Genomic DNA, 20,760 nt, shown 5'->3' with positions numbered 1-20,760 from the left:
TCAATTCTTAGTTTGGTTGGCCTTGTAATCTGTATAGCTAAATGAAGCAGTGTATCCAACATTTTTTTATTTTCCGTTAAAATTTGCCACCCAGTGACAAAGCGTTATGCTTGCGGATCCACACCGCTAAAAACCAGATTTCGATACCCGAGATGGGCAGAGCACAGATAGCCCATTGTGTAGCTTTGTGCTTAATTCTAAACAAACAAACCGCTGAAATTTTATTTTCTCTCCTATTGATATTTTAATGGAAAATATGATTATGTTTTAGATACATGCCGGAAATAATAAATTTTAATGTTTGTGTGTTTGCGTGAATTTCGAAAAATATTGAAATTATTTTGATTTAAACAATATTTTAAATATGATTATATTAATATTACATTAGCATTTCTCCATTAGATATGTGTAGAGTGTAGGATTTGTATTTAAATCTCAAAAATATTTTGTTTTTGAAAAATTGATAATTGTGCCATACAGTAGCCTACGATAATCTTATGACTTGATAAATACAGTCAAAATTGTAACAATTGGAGAAACTAAAATGGTAATACATGTGACAGCTGTATTTTTTGCATCATTCATCCTCTACAATGTTTGGCCTGGATCAAGTATGTGCTATTTTATTTTTAAGGGATAAATAGAAGTGGTTTGGCCAATGTACTTTATAGGATACTAATTATTATGTCATATATCTTACAGACTAAAGATGCTACTAGTAACAGTATTACCCGTTGTTCCGTGTTAGTGCTGGTTGTAGTTAGTAGTAAAGTAACCGTGGCCTCGAAACATTTTTCTGTGTCTAAATCCCAATCGTTTTAATTTTTGAAATTTTAGTAAATGTTATTTTTTCTAATTTTATTCATTCAACGTTTTGTTTTCGAAAACCAGATTTTGCAAGTATTTATTTGCGTGACATAAAATAATATTGAATCTAATCTTTTATTTGTATAAATTATTTATTTTCTTCATGTCAAGACCGATTCTACAAGTATATTTATTACTGTACTTTAATTAACAGTATAATAACATTTATAGTGATGTTTAGTAATGCTAACAACATGCAACTAAATACACCAAATAACAATTTCATACCTTATAATTGTAAATATATTTTAACGTTTGGTTATTTATCAAAATAAAATTAGCAACTCATTATGTTTGGAAGAAAATTCGTGAAAAGTCATTGTGTTAATGGACAATTTATCTACACTGAAACTTCTAACACTAACAATGTAATAGTAGTTTTGTCGGTAATAGCAGTAATATTTAACTGTTAATTTCTGTTCATCTAAAACCAAAGTCTTTGATGTGTTGTTGCACTAGAACCTTGAAGAATGTTATATTTGTTTTTGCACAGAGTCAATTTTAACTTCACAGTTCATAGAATATGTCCACCTCTAAATCTTGTCTCATACATTGCTTATAATCTAAAATGTAACTCATTATAGCTAGAAATAAAGGTTAAAATTGTAAGTGCGTGGTTGTGTTTTTATCTTAAAATTATGTATTGTTCTGTGATATATGTTTATGTATGTGCAGCTTAAGTTTGCATTGTTTCTCTTATTCGTTCCAGTTTGAATGTGATTGTAAGGTAACATTGAACCAGGACTTGTAGAATGCATGCCAGACTGTCATGAATGTGCATGGTGCAATTAAGATGCTAACATGATAGTAATATTCCTATTAACATGACTAGGTATATATGCATGACATGAAAGAGCCTTCTTTATGATTTTTGTATTTGAGAACCATGTTTGCAATATTAATGTTTTCAAGTTTTAAATGAAATGAATAGAAGAATATTTGTACTGATTGGTTAAATTTCTTTTTAATTTTTATAATTGCTGAAATGTAAGATGGAATTACAAAACTGTCATTTTGTTTTCTCAGAATATGTGTACAAGTATTTAAATTTGTGTAAAGGACTTAGTTGTGTGTGATGTGACTAAAATATTGTTTGTATTTTTATAACTTTTTTTTTCGTACATGTTGTAAAAAAAGATATACAATACATGTCGTGACCCTGTATCAGAGATAGACAAAATGAAATAAGATTACATTCCCTCACATAGAGATACATTTCCTTATGAATTGTTTTGTTTTTTAATTTAATCCATGCAATATGTTCACTTTCATTGGTCAAAATTAAAGGAAAACAGATGGACCATGCATTCCTGATTGGGAAATCCAGTTAAGAAGATGAAATTCTCAAGAAAAATTAAATTATTCAAAAAATACAAGAATGTAATGTTTCTGTGTATTAAAGTTTACAGAAATATGATTTTAAAATGAGTCTCAAATTCAACAAGCTTAAATATGTTTCATCAGCATACACCATTTAAAGATAAAGAAGTGTCATCTGTATCTTCTACTGTATTGTGTAGATCTGTAGGAATGGAAACAGACAATCTCTTGAAGTCATTTTTCATGCAATGGGAATATGCAACAAACCACATAATACATATGTTAAAATATGCAACAAACCACATAATACATATGTTAATTCTTGCACCATTCCTGCACTGGTATTTTTTGCTGAAATGAATTAGAATAGGTATCTAGACTGTATTTAACAGTATTGTTTCTCTTGCTGACCAAAAATTCTATTGTATATTTAAAAAAATGCCCATAGGCACAAAATTCTGTTTGTTTAGGCTAGTAGACATTAACTGTAATGAAACAAACTTCATCTTCAGATGGTTTATTTTTTCTTCCAAGATATGTTGCCAGTTTTATTAAGTCCAGAACTGATAAACACCTTAGAACCAAGTTGATTACATACAACATAAATGTTATAGAATTTCCAATAACATGGTAATGAGAAAAAAAAGCATCTAACATTACTATATATATAAAAAAAACATTCTAGTTCCAGTCCATATAATGAATATAGTAATTGGATGTTTAAACATTTCAGTTCATATAATGAATATAGTAATTGGATGTTTAAACATTTCGGTTCATATAATGAATATAGTAATTGGATTTTTAAACATTTCAGTTCATATAATGAATATAGTAATTGGATGTTTAAACATTTCAGTTCATATAATGAATATAGTAATTGGATGTTTAAACATTTCAGTTCATATAATGAATATAGTAATTGGATGTTTAAACATTTCAGTTCATATAATGAATTTAGTAATTGGATTTTTAAACATTTCATTTCATATAATGAATATAGTAATTGGATGTTTAAACATTTCAGTTCATATAATGAATATAGTAATTGGATTTTTAAACATTTCAGTTCATATAATGAATGTAGTAATTAGATGTTTAAATGTACCAGTCCATATAATGAATATAGTAATTGGATGTTTAAACATTTCTGTTCATATAATGAATATAGTAATTGGATGTTTAAACATTTCTGTTCATATAATGAATATAGTAATTAGATGTTTAAATATTTCAGTTTGTGTAATGGATATAGTAATTATGTTTAAACATTTCAGTTTGTATATCAATATAGTAATTAGATGTTCCAGTTTGTATAATGAATATAGTAATTAGATATTCAAACATTCCAATAAAGTGGCACCAAAATACATAATAAGAAATTTAAATATAAAAAAAATTATTTAAATATCCCACCAATGTGATGTATTTAATGTAAATACAAATATTTAACATATGAAGGAAGCATAAGTTGTCACTAAAATGTTTAACAAACTCTACTATAGTGTTACCACATGCAAAATATGATAGTTTGTATACACCATCATACTTTGTAACTTGCATCTTAGGGTAGCTAGAAGAAGTAAAACATTTGTGGAACTGGTAACATCCTACCCAATTCTAAATGTCTTCATATTCTGTTGCATTTTAAGTTGATACTACATACAACAATGAGGTGTAATGCAATAACAATGTGAAGTTGCCAAAGATGCTACAGAAAGACTACAGTTAATAGAACCTGTCTGTGTGTCAGTACTTGTATGGTCACTGACAACACATTTTTTATTATGAATAAAGAAGCCAGGTTATCTGCTTCTGAAGCTGCTTATTTGCTGTTACATCCAGGACTGTCATATATACACAAATTGTTCTTTTTATATGATCAATGTTGGATAAAGTTAGCCATTGGTTTTTATTAATACTTAGGATATATATATACATTTTCTTTCTGGTATACCAACTTTTGAATTTTTAAGAACTCTTTGGCAGAGATACATTCTGAAAGCTATGGATGTAAGAAAACTAAAATGTGAGAAAGCCAGTATAAAACATGTTTAATGCACAAATGTGCATGGGCCAGTGTCCTTACATGATAATGTACTTCTCTTAGGCTCTACATAATATACTTTAGAAATATCAGAACCTTACCTAACAACTTACCTGTATTGTTTTTTACCCCCTTTTATCTCTTCTCCAATTGTAACAGGCACCATATTAAGTTTCACAGATATAACTACCCTCTGGTGTGATTGCTGAACCTCTGAGTATAATGAGTAATCAGTTTATGCATGATGCATGTAATATGGTAGTTAAATTCTTATTTTATATTTTTAATATGAATCACATAAGAAGAGACTTGATGTTTCTATCTGTTGATCTGCATTATATTTTGTGTATTCTCATGTGGTGCATATCAGTTTTTACCTGCAAAGTACCTTGCATCAGGAATCCTGAACACATGATTGGTTACATGTAATTGTTTTCTGTTTGTAAGTTTCATAGTAATGCATAATTTTGTATTACGTTTAGTGGATATCCAAGCATTTGGGTTGGGCACCAAATCTTGCCATTTCAGGATCTGAGGTAATACTGTCTGTATGTATCTGGACCATTTCCACTGTTTCTCCTTAACTTTCCTTAACCCTTAAATGGCTGCCATCATCAATTTATGCTGCTGCCTACATCATTCCCACTGTTTAAGGGTTATTGTCAATTTCCTGGATAATTTCAGTGTTAGTGATTACTTTAGTATCATTTGATGGTTATATCTCAAGTCTTATTTCTCGTTTCAGTTGCCCTTTAACTTTAAACCATAGTCCCCTTTGTTAGTGAGTTTTAACCTTTCATTCCTCTTTATATATTAATCAATATATATTTAACCAAGAAATTCTAATATGATTACAACCTCACATTATTAACATGTACAGCTCACTGAATGATGATTAAAGTTAAATTAAGTAAATAATACAAACTCTTGTATTTGGTAAAAGGTATTTTTGGAATTATAGTTACAGCAGATACACTGAAATTTTGTACAACTGTAAAAGAAGTGAGAAGAAATAAGCTATGGAAAATCGCAAGCTATTCAACAGAAAACAAAACAAAAAAAAGCTAGTGAATTTGATAACACATGACATTATATAGTTACGTCCACTTTCTATTATTGTATGTGTTTTTTTTAGTCACCATTTTATATTTCCATATAATACTATAACCCTTGAGGAAGGTGTAAGCCAAAATGTTAGGTTTGAATTGAAATAATTTTATTATTTATAACATGAGTAGTTTTTTGTAAGCATGGTTCTAATTTTTCAGTCAGTTCTGCAAAGTTTTAAATACTTGTACATATTGAGGTAACAGCCCTAGTTCTAAAACAAAGGATGAGTCCACTCATACTAATGGAATTGCATCACCTGATGAGGAACAAACACCATTGGCTTCCCTAGCAGCTTGCTACTGGGGTAGCAAGGATTTTCCCATACTCCATTAATAAACAAAAATAGTAGGAGGGAAGGAATTTGCATGGGGGTTAACACTGGAAAGATGCAGGTACTAGTGTCATCAGCCACAATAACCTGGAACTGTGTTACATGTTAAGAAACAGTTCAGCAGGTTATTGCCACTAATGACAACATGCACAAGCTATGTGTGATGGCAGGCACATTCCTGTTGTCATTTTTTTTAAGTGAGAGTGGCCTGTAAGACATGTAAACTTGCTGCAAAGTAGTCTTACAGAAGACCCCATCTCATTAGCAAATACTGAACATGGGCAGATGGACTTACCACTTTCCATTCTCTCACACTGAATGAAAATGTTGGGTATTCTCTTTGAGGCAATACCAATTACAAGGTGAGTTTTATTTACATAATTCAATATATCCAAAGGCACTTACCCTGGGTGTCTTTTGCCTGGGTAAACTGCACTTGACTATTCATTGGTAAAAGAGTAAACTAAGAGTTGGAGTGGGTGGTGATGTTTAGTACAGATGGTCCTTATGTAGCTCTGCAAGAAATTCAAACTAAAATAAACCCAGTTGAACTGCACATAATAAAAAGGGAAAGTGGTTGCATACACACAAACCTTTTTGTATTTGTCAACATCATACTGATCCATGTTGTAGTAATCTAGCACTTTCTACACTGATTCATTGGTGTACAACTCTTTATTGGATTCAGTTGTGTCTGTCAATTCAGTTCTGCCCCTGTTGTGTTAATGTGTTGATTTCTGGATGAAAAGTTTACCTGTTCCGGAAGTGTTCTTTCTTTTCATATTCCAGTGCACTCATTCTTTCACTGCAATCAATTTCCTCTTGCTTTAAGATTACCACACCTTTACCAACCCCCATCACTTTGGCAATGTGGGACTTTAGCTTTGGTTGACAACAGGTAGTACAAATTGGGAATTTTGCTACATTGCTAATGTATTTTCAATAGACCCCTACCTCTTCATACCCACTTACAACCCCTCCTCCCCACTCAGATGCCTGTATTTATGGTTTATGTCTGCCAGTTCTTGAAAATGAGGATTGTTTTAGAATAGTAGAAGGAGCTGGCTGTGCCAGTATAGACGGTATAGTATGTTTGGTGGAGGGTAGTTACATGATCAGCATGTGTTCTGAAATGCTGAAAAACTGATGATGTAGAAAGACTAATGTGCTGTAGTGGGCAGACCAGAAATGAGATAGGAATAGTATGCCTTGCCCCTACAGCTTTCAATCACTTTGTTCTTGCATATCATCATGCAAACTGGCCTTTTCTAGACCAACAGTTGTTGTGTTCTGTTTTATCTGTTTAGAGAGGCTGTTCCTAAGTCTCCTACATATTTACCAATGTCCAGATTTTGTGCCTTCAAATTACCCTTGCAACTCATTTATAGTACCTCTATACCATCTCTCTTTCCTTTCTGAGGCTTTCCACTGAAAACCTTAGGTTTTCCTGGTGATATCCTTTCTCTTCTTTCCTCTATGTTGTGACTTGTTTTTTTATCTTTGGTCCTGGCTTCTCATACTTGGTTTCTGTTGTTGGGATCTAGATCATAATGCAGCCTTAACTCATACATGTTTGCAGGATGTATGTATGGTTCTATTTTTACATTGTTACATATTTGACAAGATCCCTGAGTCCTTGCAATTATGTACAATAACAGTCCAGCCCTTCCATTCTTGTTACCCATTTGTCTCAGTAAGAGCCCAATATGGCACCCGTTCTTCCTTTTCTCTGTCCTTACCTGTTCTTCCTCCTCAGGGTGCCTCATGTTGTCATTTTCTTAGAAAATACATGTCACATTATCAACAGTGTTGGTGACTACTCAGTGGGATCTTGTCAGGTAGGAGCTTGACTTGCTGATTTTCTTCATTAGTGATATCCTTTTATTAAAAATCATTGGGTCCTTCAGATTTTATAGGAAGGATTTGTGGTTCCATTTCTTTCCACACCTCCCATGTCTCATATACCTGCTTCCTTTTGCCTTTTGTGCATCCTTCTTCAGTGGAGGTGTACCAGAATGAATGGAATATGTTGCACAGTTGGTCTGCTACTCAGAGATTTCCCACTAACTGAATAATATGGCTCATGTAGCTGAGTCTCTCACATTGCTTTTTGACCAGGAGTCTTGAATATCTTTGATCTCAAATTATTGGGCTATCTTAGCATATACCTTTTGTTTTTCTTCTAGCACTGTCATGTTTTTGCTTCCCTTGTTCTTACCATGTTAAACTGCATTCCTTCCTTATTTTCTGTACCCTCAGGTGTCCTAGTCTTCTTGACTGGGATATTAATGTGGCCCTACAATCCCTTAATCTACCTCTGATTGAACCTATTTCCTTGTGCTCCATGTTTCACCTTTTTCTAAAAATATATTTCCTTCTCCTCTTAGCATTTGGATGTCAAAGGTTTGCTTTTGGCTATTGATGTTTCACATATGCTTCAACATCACACCTATCTTCCTCTTTATCTGGATTGCTCATTCCTACCAAAGACCTTGGTACTTAGGGAAGGCAAATTTTCTTTTTCACCTCTTTTTCCTTTTGTTTCTCAGTTCTACCCTCAACCATGATCTGGATAGACTTTTGTGACCTGTTTGTACACTTTTTTGCTATATTGCCCACATGGCTTTCTTTTATGGTACCCATTCATGGCTCTTTATTCCTTGGCATTCATATGCTATTTGTGATCTATCACCTTCATCCCTCACCAGTTGGGTGTAATGTTTGACTCATATGACTTATTCCTCCTTGTCATCTTCCTACCTCATCAGGTTAGACACCTCACCTTTTCCCTTGCATGTGGACTACATCTAGTACACTCAGCTCCCATTATTTACACAATATTGTGGTTTCTTCTTTCTCAGGTTTTTGTCTCACACCAGTGGCTGTTCTTCAAGCTTTGATGCATCTTTGACTGGGTAAATCTATATTCATCCATTCTTTTCATTTCAGAGGCCTATGTTTCTTCATTTATTCTTTACATGGATCCCACCCTGTGGTGAGTGGTGCCTGACTTGGTATTCTTCAATTAGGAATCTGTATTGTATAGCCATGATGGCTCACATTTTGACCTCTGTAGCTTTTGGCTTTACAGTATGCATTGTTGAGATCGGATGTTCCATAAGATCTCTTGAATAACCTTGCAATGTAATTGTTTCATAAACTTTCCCATACTGGACTGTACCACCCATGGACTACATGGGTAAAGCATAAGGAAATAGCTGCTCATCTCTATCATTTGGTGTATTGAATAAACTGGTATGGTTAGGATCACTATCATGCCTCATTTCTCCCCCACTTGGATATGCTTCTCTCTTTCCACTCTTATCTACTATACACTTACTAGATGGGCAAACAGTATATCTGGTCAGAAGTGATGTGGTCCCCCTCAACAAATCTTCAGATCTCACTCTTACATTTCCAGAGATGTCCTTTGGATGCTTTCAGGGGGTACTTTTGTCATTCCCTTGCACTGTTTCTTCCACCTAATTAATTTGGGATTCTAGCTAATCTTGTGAGAAGAGGGAAGTGCCATTTCATAAGTTATGATTTCCCTATACTAAAAATGCATTTCTGATAGGTTCTTCCCTCCACTTGCACTTTCTACCATTTCTCCTTGCTTCCTCCGGTACTTACATCTGCTAAACTTCAAAGTGATAATTCAGTAGGATTATGTAGATGGAGTCACATATGCCCTACTCCTATTGATGGAGAAGTGGTGCATGATGATTTACCTGAGAGACATGTTGGAATCATTTGATTCTAATAGGAGGGAGGAGAAGACTTGTAGCATGTGTGAAGAAAAATGTTTGCACATAGAGAGTAGCACTGGACAAGAGTAGATAATAAATTTTTGTTGTTGTTAATTTCCAATGACATTAGAATGATATTTCATCAACTTAACTTTTGTTCTGTCAATACTTAGATACTTTTGTAAATTAAAATGCCACTAAAGTTGGCCACTACCCTTCTTTTCTCAAGTAAAAATACATTAAATGGTCATAACCTATCCCTTTAAAGTAACCTGTTCTATTATTTCAATCATCCTGGGACTCAACACATCTCTCAATACTTTCCACCAAGTCATTATCCTCCGTTGGATATGATGGGTGCATCCAGGAATGTAAGTAACCTAACAAGTGACTCATAATTATTATGCCTGTATGTACATTTTAAAATGTAATTAGTTTTATTATAAGCAACAGAGAACTGACTTGATAGTATGAGTAACTTACTGATACACTAATATACTTTTGTTCAGTGATGTTAATGAATGGGTTTTCTTCCTTGTTAAATATGTGATTCAATTTATAATCTAAATGCATTTCTGTGCTCTTTGTTTGTATATGGCCTTTAATTATATTAGTTTTTCATTATGCATACTAATTGTAGTACTTCAACATCTCTAACACAACTAGAAATACCCAATGGTTCAGTGTCATTAGGAAACTATACTAGTTATGTCCCTATCAATATTTTTAATGTAACTTGGGTTTAAAAAGCTAAAGCAGCAATGACCCCCTGAGGCACAACTCTGATAACAAATGTTTAATTTAACTGATTCATTTATTTTTTATAGTTTTGCTTTCTTTCACCCAGCCACTCTTTGTTCTTTTTAATATTTTGTACCATATAATTTTTTTCAGGTTTCTTTTCCTGGCATCCAACATGCATGTGTCTTGCAGTAAGTGTCTATTTTATTAGATTTTATACTGAATATCTAAAAGTAAAACTTGTATGTTCTAACTGTATTGCTTGTTACTTGTTTTCTAATTTTTATCATAATTAATGTGCTATCTCCTAAAAAAAAAGAAAAAAACTGTTGTAGTAGAAAATAAAACATTATATAATTGCTTGGTTATTTATAGGCTTTCACAATTAGTTATATTTTTTGTATCCATACTCTTACATGCATCTAGCTGTTCAAATCAGACAAGTTATATTTGTTTTATTGAACATGGAGAATTTTTGTAAAAGTTTACAGCAAATGTAGTGTGCAAGAAGTTGATCAGACTCGTGCTAGATCCTCATAAAGTTTTTAATTGGTCATGTAAACTTATTTTATCTTTATTCACATAGATAATTTTATATAGGAGGATTATAATTTGCTTCCTAGGTGCTAAACTACAGAATATTGTAAAGTATATTGATGGCCCAGTTGCTGCTATTAAGGGGAACATTCTTTGTTGTTGTTGTCCATGCATGTTATTCTTGGATTAACTGATTTAATCAAAGAGTATTTGGATGGTTTTCTTTATAACAGAATCTTTGTGCTAGATAATTAGAACATATACCTACAATTGACCAAATAGTCAAGTTTTACCCAAAGAGAACGAACCGGTTGGACATATGATGTAAAGTGTAACCTCTTAGTAACCTCTAAATATCATCTACTTGGATAGTGAAGAATATTGCCATCATTTTTGCTCAATGTGCAGAATTGCTGCAGTATCCTAATGGGTAGAGTAGATACTATCTTCCAGAGAACAACAAAGATAACTAGAACGAAACTAACTCAGCTGCATGTAAAAGCTGCATAGAATTAGACTAAAAGAAAAAATCTTAAAAATTTCTATGTTAATATAAGAAAGTAGAATACTCACTGTTCCTGCAAACCACAAATGTAGCAAAGAATGGTGATAGAAACTGTAAATCTGAAGAGTTGGATTAAACAGTGTTAAAAGCTGCTACAGAGGACTTGGGTTAGAAATATTCAGGTGCCCTTTCAGAAGTGCTAATTCATGTCAGCTGCAGTAATGAATTAATAGCAAGACCTAAGGCTTTTAGAGTAAGGATGAATTATATGCTTAAGCTGACCTATGTAATAGGATGTTTAGTGAGAAAGCTAGGAACATTGGAAATAAACAGATTTATTTGACAGGTAGGGCAATAAGAAGATTGGAAGTAGAAGCTTATGGCATTATGAATTAAATAATAGTTTTAATGATAATACAATTATGTCTGTCATATTTTACAGCTTGAAATTAACAGAACTGTATTAAACACTGTATGCAATGGGTCCTGACCTTCACTTCAAGCATTGAAGCATTGCATATGCTTTTTAATTTTCTCGTGGGAAAACTGTATATTTTGTAAATCCATCCAGGCCCAAGAAATGTTGCAAACAACATATGAAGCCTCATTGTTGAGAAATTGAACGAAAGTTCTTGAAATTGTCACAATTTGCTCATAAGGGAGTTAAATATTTAGCTGTCCTAGAAAAGGGGATAAAATAACTTAAAAGCCATCAGAAGGGGGAGGGGTAAATTATGCTGTTTTTCTAAGGAAAGGGATTATTTTGGTACAATTAAACATGCAGGTATCAGTGGCCTCTGTATTAAATGTGGAAGGTGGTGGATAAGATGAGATTTCAAATTTTTGTTTTGGTGGTGTGAAAATCAGTAAGAGACACATGGGTCCAAGGATATTTATGGTGGGACACAGCCTGGAAGTCAAAGACTGGGTATATGACAAATAAATGAGGGGGGGTGGAATCTGGTATTAATGTGAGAAGGAAAAGAAAGAGAGAGAAATATAAGAAAATTAAATCACACTGTCCTGATAACTCTCCACTCTGTCAGCTGGACCATGATTATTCAGCCAGATGGAATCCTGAATTACATTGATCATTAGAGCATTATTAACCAAGGATTACTTTGATTTATGACATGGTATGTCACTTTTGGTTTTTGTTTCTACTGTGGTCTTTCAAATGTGTACAACACTTTCAGTTGTTTTAATTGCATAATTGAACTAAATGGAGAAAGAAAAACATGATGATGGTTGAATGAATGTGTTGAGTCAACAGTAGGTTGTGTGGGCCCACTGTTTTTTGCCAAAAATTTAAAGTTCTTTTTCATTTAATGTAAAACAATATTTGTACTGTATCCAGCACTGAGTGACCCAGGTTAACTTTGAATGTTACACTTTATTGTCTTCTATTGATTGTAGCTTCAAACTTCTTCTCTTTTACTATAAGAACATGGCAATTTTCAGGATTTCTTCTGTTTAGTTTTTGCTTTTCAAAATAAAGTACAAGTTTCCAGAGCAGAAGTTCTAAATTCACCAGGTGTGAAATGTGACAGCTCTTTAAGTTCAAAGAGAGAATGCATCAATAAATATTGAAAAAAAACAAAAACCTGTTTGGACACATTGTGTTGGACTGTTTGTCTGCAACCACCATCAACCAGACATACGAGTTTTTATCCTATTTATTTGATGAAATTGAGCATCCATTGTACACCATTGTATTCAACATACTAGACATTAACACTGCTTTACAGTATATTTTATTTGTCCTATTTGTCTTTTTTTTTTAATCAGAATTTTATTTTATTTTTTAAATTAATTAATTTTTGACATTTTATCTCACAATGAAACTTTATCAGTATACAAGTAGGAAAGGTCTATGGGTCACTTTTCTATGGAATAAGGGAAAAAAAAATCATGGCTCACCTAAGTTGCTGCAAGGCCACCAAAAATTTCTCTTAAGTTGTGTAGCTGGCTACCCAAAAAACAAACTTAAAGGGCAGGTCACATATATAAAAATAGTGTTAATAGCATTAAAATGATTGAGTTGAGGCTGTAGTTGAAATGAAAGACTAGTATAAAGGGAATTACTGAAACTTTTGTTAGATTTGTAAAACACTGACAATAGAAATTAGTTTAAAATTCTAGAATGTAAGTCACTTAATAGCAATAGACTTTTTTAAAATGGACATAAGGATGGCTGTTATATATAATTATGATAATCAGCATGTTGGAATGATGATTTAAAAGATGATAATTGAGATATTTGATCTACATAGGTTGTAATAGGGAGTTTTGAGAGTACAAAGATTTTAACTAGCAGTTGTTACAGGCTGCTCAATCATACAGCTCATTGAGAAATAGTAAAATGAGGTCAGGGCTGTTACTGATATTGATGAGATAATTCAAGAGGGTTTCCCTTTTTAAATGGTTGAACACTAAACCAGAAGAAATACTGTTTTACATTTGTTGTTAACCATGAATGAGGATTTAATGCAATAGTTGAAATATTATGGAAAGAAAGGACCTTGTTGTTCTGGTTAATCAGACTCTTAAGCCATCCAAGCAATGTGTTGTTACTAGTGGGAAAAGTAGTTAGGGTTTAGGTTTGTATCTACTATAATATGTTAAAATGAAACAAAGAAGATTGTGACTTGTTTGTATGTATCTCTACTCAAGCTTTATTTATAGTATTGTGTTCAGCCTTGGACTTCATTAAGAGGGTATTAAACTCTTGGGAAATTTTCAAAGGAAAAATTAAGCATTATTGAATTTTCAAAATTATAAGTGTATAGAAGTGATCCATCGCCTTTCTATTTATTTCTTCATAATTAAGGATAAAAGTGGTAGGTATAGGAGACATAGATTTTGTGTTCAGTAGGATATAAGTCATCTGTGTATTAAGTATTTTTGAACAAGGTGGCTAACCTTTGGGATGGTTTGTCTTCAAGATGTGCAAGATACAACAGGGTGAGAGTTCAAGAGAAGGACTGATTAGTATGTGGAGAGTCAGGGTTACATATAGATCAGGGGTTCCCAACCTTTTGGCACTTGCAACATGAAAATGTAATTGATGAAATAAAATTAATGTTATCCCAAGCTACTTCTAACAAGGCTACACGACTCCCCTGCCAAGGCTTTGCTACCCCCCTGCCAGGGGGTCGCGACCCACCGGTTGGGAACCCCTGATATAGATGGATGATTTTTGATGAAATGAATAGTGAAGAGAAAGACTCCTTGTTGTCTTGTCCCTCAACTTTTATGTCATGTTTTGATTTGTAACTAGCATATCCTTGAATTCACCATAAAGTTCTATTTGCTTTGTTACTACTGTCTCAGTGGCTTCATTTACTTAACCTTTACTGTGCCAACATTTTTTTTTCAATCATTCTATTGAGTTAGCTTCCATATATCTCAAAAAGTCTTATCCATCTTGCAATAAATCAAAGGCTAAGAGCTCATCCAACAAACAAGTGCATAAAAAGTAAATGTTAAGAGCACATGTGTACTTTCTCTTCAGTGTAGGATAGTCCATTGTTATTAAGTTTAGAAATATCATTTGCCATTAGTTCAAAATGCTAAACAGCTAATATTCACCTTGGCATAATTTAAAAAAAAAAAAGAGTATTTATTTATTAGCAACTGAGCAAAATGATAATTTTTTGTCTAATCATAATTAAACTTACTACATGTAAATACATTTATGTGTATAAAGCATGTTTTGGAATTCACGATGACAAGAAAACCACTTGAATTAAAAATGTATCTCAAGACAGCTGGTATAGGTATTAAAACTTTTATTAAAATAAAGTAGAGAACAATTCAACCTTCATCAAAATCTTGTTCTCTACTTTATTTAAAAAAACGTTTTAATACCCATTCCAGGCATCTTGAGATACTTGTTTCAGAATGTTTTTCATACCGTGGAAAAGTTTAATGGAAAGTAGTGTCATTCATTATATGTGTCACAGCTTCAACAAATGTTGCTATGAAATTTTGTTTGCAACATGAAAGATCTACAATCAGATGGTATTTATTCCAGTGTATCATGTTACACAAAATTTTGTTTCATTTCTGTAACATGTATGCATGTTTGTTAATTTATATACTACATAAAACACTTTTAGGGCTTGACTGTAATCACTAACCATATTTTTCAGTGTATAAGACATCCCCTTATTTTTAAGGCTATCTTCAGGAAAAAAATATATTTCACAGTTATCATTTATTTATTTGTTCAACATCAGCCTAATCTTTTATCATTCTTTAGAATACTTCAAAAGCAGTAGAGGTATAAAACTTTTGACCTTCAGTGTATAAGACATAAATTTCTTATTTTGTTCATAAATTGTTCTTATAAATTTCTGCCTATATACGGTATATAGTTTCTGGAAAAATAAAGTTAATAATGGTTACTTAAATGTTAAGAGGTAGTGAGAAAAGTGTTTGGAAGCTACTAATGCATGTACTTGATTCCAGGAAAGCTGTATTCTTATTCTTTTAAGGTTACAGTTGGCTTACTCAATGTTTGGATCCTTTATTTTGAAACCATGGATGAATTTAACAAGCTAAATTACCTTCTGTCACCTTATGATGTGAAAAAACAAGGAAGAATTTCAAAAATGTTTTGATCAGAAGATATGTATAAGTACTGTGATATGATAGAGATGTTTATTAATATGTATAGTTATTTGTATTATATATATAACTTGAACACTTTGTTTCTTATGTTGTAGTATGGTTTGGTAATGTATGAAGCTATCCTAGTACTGTCTCGACAACCAATTTTGCACATTAAGTGGTCTACTAAACTTACAATACACTGGATATTGCAGGTATGTTTATATCATATTTCATATGACAAGTATAAATATATTTAGTTATCATTGTTATGATTTGTCTTTTTTTTATTTACTTGTTTATGTATATTATATTTTAAATTATATGCAGGAAGGAATAATTTTTGTGTGTATCAATCCTCTATATTATATTCTTTCTTTCTTTCTCATGAGCATAACATATGCAAGTTTCCATAATTTGGTGTAATTAATATGTGAGTAAGAATGAGTTATTTTTCCATTAAATTAACAGATATATCTAAAATTATTGTTCATTATTCTTGTAAGAGTATCTCCCAAGGTTTGTCATGAAAAATGACAATGATTTTGAATAATTTGAAAAGCACCCACAGAAGCAGTTTATTGAAACCTTTTGTTCACTAAAGATAGCATTTCATTGAACAAGTTTGAATGTTTTTATGCTATCATTATGTTTAGCACATGAAAAGTATCAAATACAAAAGCTGTGTGGTTATCTTCAATCAACTTTTTTCTGGATCTTAAAATGATATTTTATAAATATGATTATAAACGAAATCAGAAAAATATGAAATGTGTAAAACGATGCTATTTTACATATACTCAGTCAGATTGTATGTCTTAAAAATTAGATCACCAAGGACTGCAAAGTTTTGTTGTTGTTTTTCACTATATACAGTACGTTTTTCTTGTTCAATTTTATTGAATTAATGTCAAGAGAATGTATTTTGTGTTTTACACTATTTATGATAGTGAATTTGCAATTCAACTTTCATATTTTAAAAACTGATTTAAAACATACTACTGTGTGACAGAAGTTTTGAGATTTTCAAACCAGAAGAGTTGTTATTTATAGTGGGTAATAAATGTTTTGAAGAGAATAAATGAACCAAGAATATTTTTAAATTGTTGTTAAATCAGATAATAGCAAGAAGAGAAATAGCATGTATTAAGCATGATTATTATTGATATACTGATTATATAATGTTTTTAAATATTTTAAAGTGTAAGTTGTGTGTGAAATTTTATTAATCAAGAATTAGTCATTTAGATAAATAAATATCTTCGTGTGTGTATCCTTCATTTTCTCTGGAGATTTTACTTATCTCTGGCTTATTTGTACTTCTAGGGTATGGCAGTTTTGCTAGCAGTGGTAGGATTCCTGGTGATTTACCAAAGTAAAATTTCCAAGGGAAAGAATCACTTTGAAACACTGCATGCTAAGCTAGGACTGGTGACGCTTATCGCCACATCGGTTCAAGCTGTAGGAGGACTCTGTGCCAAATACCCAAAGCTGATCAGAAGACAACTTAGGCCATTAACAGTCAAAACACTTCACAGATTAGCAGCATGCATTACATTTAATCTAGGATGTATTAGTTTAATAACTGGTTTGTTTTCTAACTGGTTTCTTGATCAAATGGCAGATTCACACCCCTGGTGGAAATGTCTGGCAGCACTACCACCTCTTATGAGTGTAATTGTTGTGCTGCAGGTTCTTAAGTCAGTTTTACCTTATTTTAAGAAAAAGTAAGGTTGATGCACTTTATTTTGATAACTTAAGCAGCAATTTAAATGCTGAACTAACTTGGTTAATTTGTGGCTTCTGCATGTGATTGAAAAGGCCTTCTTTCATATCATAAAATATGGAAGACAATGAGCCTTTTGGTCAACTCAAGGCTGTCATTGCACACCTACTTTTTGGAACAATAAAGTTTTAAATCTAAATCCACCATTTATTTTTCAGGAAGTCAAGGATTACTTTCTTAAAGTCTTATAAAGTGTTGACTTCCACTATTTTCACCAACAACTCATTTAATTATCCAATCAGCCTGCAAGAAAAATAAAAGTGTCATAGTTGGACTTGAGCTTTTGTTTTTCAATACTTAAAAATGTGTCTCTTGTCCTGTTTAATGTGTTCAGAATATAGTACAAAAATAATTAATAGGCCTTCATTCTGTCACTTCCCTGGATGATATTGTAAACTTCAATAATACCATTTCTTACCCTTCTTTCCTGAAAAGAAAATAAGAGCTTTTTCTTTATTTTTTCCAAGATAACTCTTCCATTTCTGGAATAATCTTAATAGTGCTCCACTAAACTCTTTTCAATAAATCAGTATCCTTTATAAGGATACTAAAACTGAACATAGTGTTCCAAGTGAAGCTCAAATAGTGATTTATATTTAGAGAGAATTATCTCTTTTGATCTTTAATCAAAGTCAATAAATAAACTAAAATTCCATTAACTTATTACTAGCATCACTTAAATGATATCACCACCACTACACAAAGGTCTTTTTCTTTTGTCATGTTGTTACATGGGTTTCATCTGTTAAAACACGATGCAATGTATGATAAAACAAATACATTATATTGCACTTGCATTGTGAAAAATCATTTGCCAAGTATTTATTCATTTTGCCATACTAATTGGTTCAAGTCATTCTCGATGGAACTCTTCAAAATTGTCAGTGCATCTACAAGAATTTAAGAATTTAATTTCACAACAAGCACTGATCTCTGAGGCACATCACTGATAATAATATAGGTCCAGTCTGACTGGACTCAGTTAATAAGGTCCTTTCAGGTGCTCTCATCTAAACACTATATTCCATTTAGTAGGTCTTTTTCTCAAATTCTAATAATTTGATTTTATCAGCTAATATTCTTTGTCACACCATATCAACCAAAAATGTCCTACTGAGCACTGATTTCAGAGCTTCAGAAAGTGAAAAGCCTAATTTTTTTATTATGCTAAGTTTTTGAAGTATTTAAATAATAAGTATTGCAGTATTTGATTAAATATTGAATATAAACAAGACATTACACTTTCTTTCTAAACTACAGTAGTTTCCTATGACTTTGAATGTGCAGCTTTCATGAAAAAGTATTTGCTAACTTGTATTTCAATTTTACAACCTACTCACCATTTTTATTCAAGGAAAGCTTAATCAACGTGTTAATGCACTGTGCAAATAAAGTATCCAGAACCTCCATATTTTTGCACGAAGAGCTTGATAACACCAAGAATTTATTATGCAGGAATTATTTTCCTGTCCATTTCTTAGATAGAGTAGTTTGTAGCTATTGTATCAAGTGAAGTTCCTCGACCTTGGACTTTATAAGTTTACCATGTATTGATAAACATACCTTGTGTACTAAAAGAGCAAACTGTATATCTTTCTTAGATTGGCTCTGCATGTACACTGTGTTGTTAGAGCAGGTTATCACTGACAACATCAAGTATAATTTAGTGTTTTGAACAAAATAATATTTGATTTACTATATCACTAGGTGGCTGCAGATGTGAGTGAAAGAATTTCCAACTTTAAGAACACTAATTCAGGTTTTAAAGATCTTAACCTTGCCAGTGATGAACAAGGCCTATGTGTGAAAGAAAATTGCGTATTCATAAATAGAATCGGCCACTAACTTAACCAAGTCATTTTAATATACATACTGTTTCTTATATTGTACGAATAAAGGAAATATATTCACATAACTATGTTTATACTCTGTTTTTTTTTCTGTAATTTCATAGATTCTCTAAAATTAGATTCTCTTAGACACATATTGCTGAAATTGTAGAACAATATCTAAAGAAGGAAGTACATTGTGCAAGGTTGTAAAAAAGTAATGATAACACAGCATCTTAATTCTTTAATAATTTATACATTATCATGCTTATGTGTTGTTATGTTTTTTTAATTTGGAACATGCTGTGGACTTTTGCCTACTGTAATACTCATTCTTATAATTTTAATTGAAAAGAATAAATTTGTGTAATTATGTTTTCACTTTACTCATTTTATTTTACTGGGGTGATTAATTAATTTTGGAATGTGCACAAATCCATAGTTTTTTCTACTCAACATTCTTATTGGTCTTTGTGTCTGTTTAAGTGTCTTGTGTTGATTCATGAATATTTGTGGAGAAATATAACATATGTACTGAGTTAAAGAATATGCTACTAATTTACCTTGTAATTAACCAGCAGGTATATTGTTCAAAATGCTAGAACTAAATATGAAGTTCAGTTTATCACTTAGTTTGCTACTTGTCACTGAGTTATACTGGTTTTAGGGAGTTGTGTCTACTGTCAGTAACCCTGGACAAGGTAAAATAAATAAAAAAAAATATATATATCAAATTTAAGTAATTGTATCATACAATAAATAACAGGATCAATGATGAAAGGCCTAGCATGGCCAGGTGGTTAAGGCACTCGACTCGTAATCTGAGGGTTGCAGGTTCGAATCTTTGTTGCACCAAACATGCTCACCCTTTCAGCCATTGGGACATTATAATAGTGGTCAATCAGTGGGTGGTGATGAATAGCTGCCTTTCTTCTAGTCTTACACTGCTGAATCAGGGACAGCTAATGCAGATAGCCCTCATGTAGCTTTGTGCAAAATTCAAAACAAACCAAACCAATGATGAGAATAAAAAAAAGTCAAGTGAAAATAAATCAATATGCATGTCAAGAAAATCTCTTGCTTAGATTTTACATATAAAAGCAAATAAACAACAGAATGACCAACTATTATATGTAAAAGAAGCCTATTTGTGTTTAGTTTCTTACTTCACAAAACAAAATAGTTATTTTTGAATCTACATTTTAAAAAGGTATTTTTTTGCAAATTATAATAAGTAAAAATATTAGTTTTGTCTTTTACAAATCATGATATGAATGGTTTTTCTTCTTAGTATTGACAGATGGATACTAAGTTACCAATGAGA

General features: G+C 32.0%; 1 protein-coding gene across 3 annotated transcripts; it reads left to right on the top strand.

The window, feature by feature from the left end:
- The first annotated feature begins 421 nt into the window (after positions 1 to 421).
- LOC143236621 (putative transmembrane reductase CYB561D1) lies at positions 422 to 19,826 on the top strand. 3 transcript variants are annotated; one of them, XM_076474945.1, is made up of 4 exons: positions 422 to 611; positions 10,319 to 10,356; positions 15,938 to 16,036; positions 17,148 to 19,826. In XM_076474945.1, the coding sequence occupies exons 1-4, from the start codon at positions 545 to 547 to the stop codon at positions 17,550 to 17,552; spliced, it is 609 nt and encodes a 202-aa protein (XP_076331060.1). In that variant the 5' UTR covers positions 422 to 544; the 3' UTR covers positions 17,553 to 19,826. The 3 variants fall into 3 exon arrangements, with proteins under 3 accessions (XP_076331060.1, XP_076331061.1, XP_076331062.1); XM_076474947.1 differs by lacking the exon at positions 422 to 611 and adding an exon at positions 747 to 900; XM_076474946.1 differs by lacking the exon at positions 10,319 to 10,356 and having other exon boundaries at positions 443 to 611.
- The last annotated feature ends 934 nt before the right edge of the window (positions 19,827 to 20,760 follow it).

The sequence above is a fragment of the Tachypleus tridentatus genome, chromosome 13, assembly GCF_004210375.1.
Source record: "Tachypleus tridentatus isolate NWPU-2018 chromosome 13, ASM421037v1, whole genome shotgun sequence".
Lineage (NCBI taxonomy): Eukaryota > Metazoa > Arthropoda > Merostomata > Xiphosura > Limulidae > Tachypleus > Tachypleus tridentatus.
The sequence above is the reverse complement of the archived record's forward strand: the minus strand, read 5'-3'. Positions and strand labels throughout refer to the sequence as shown.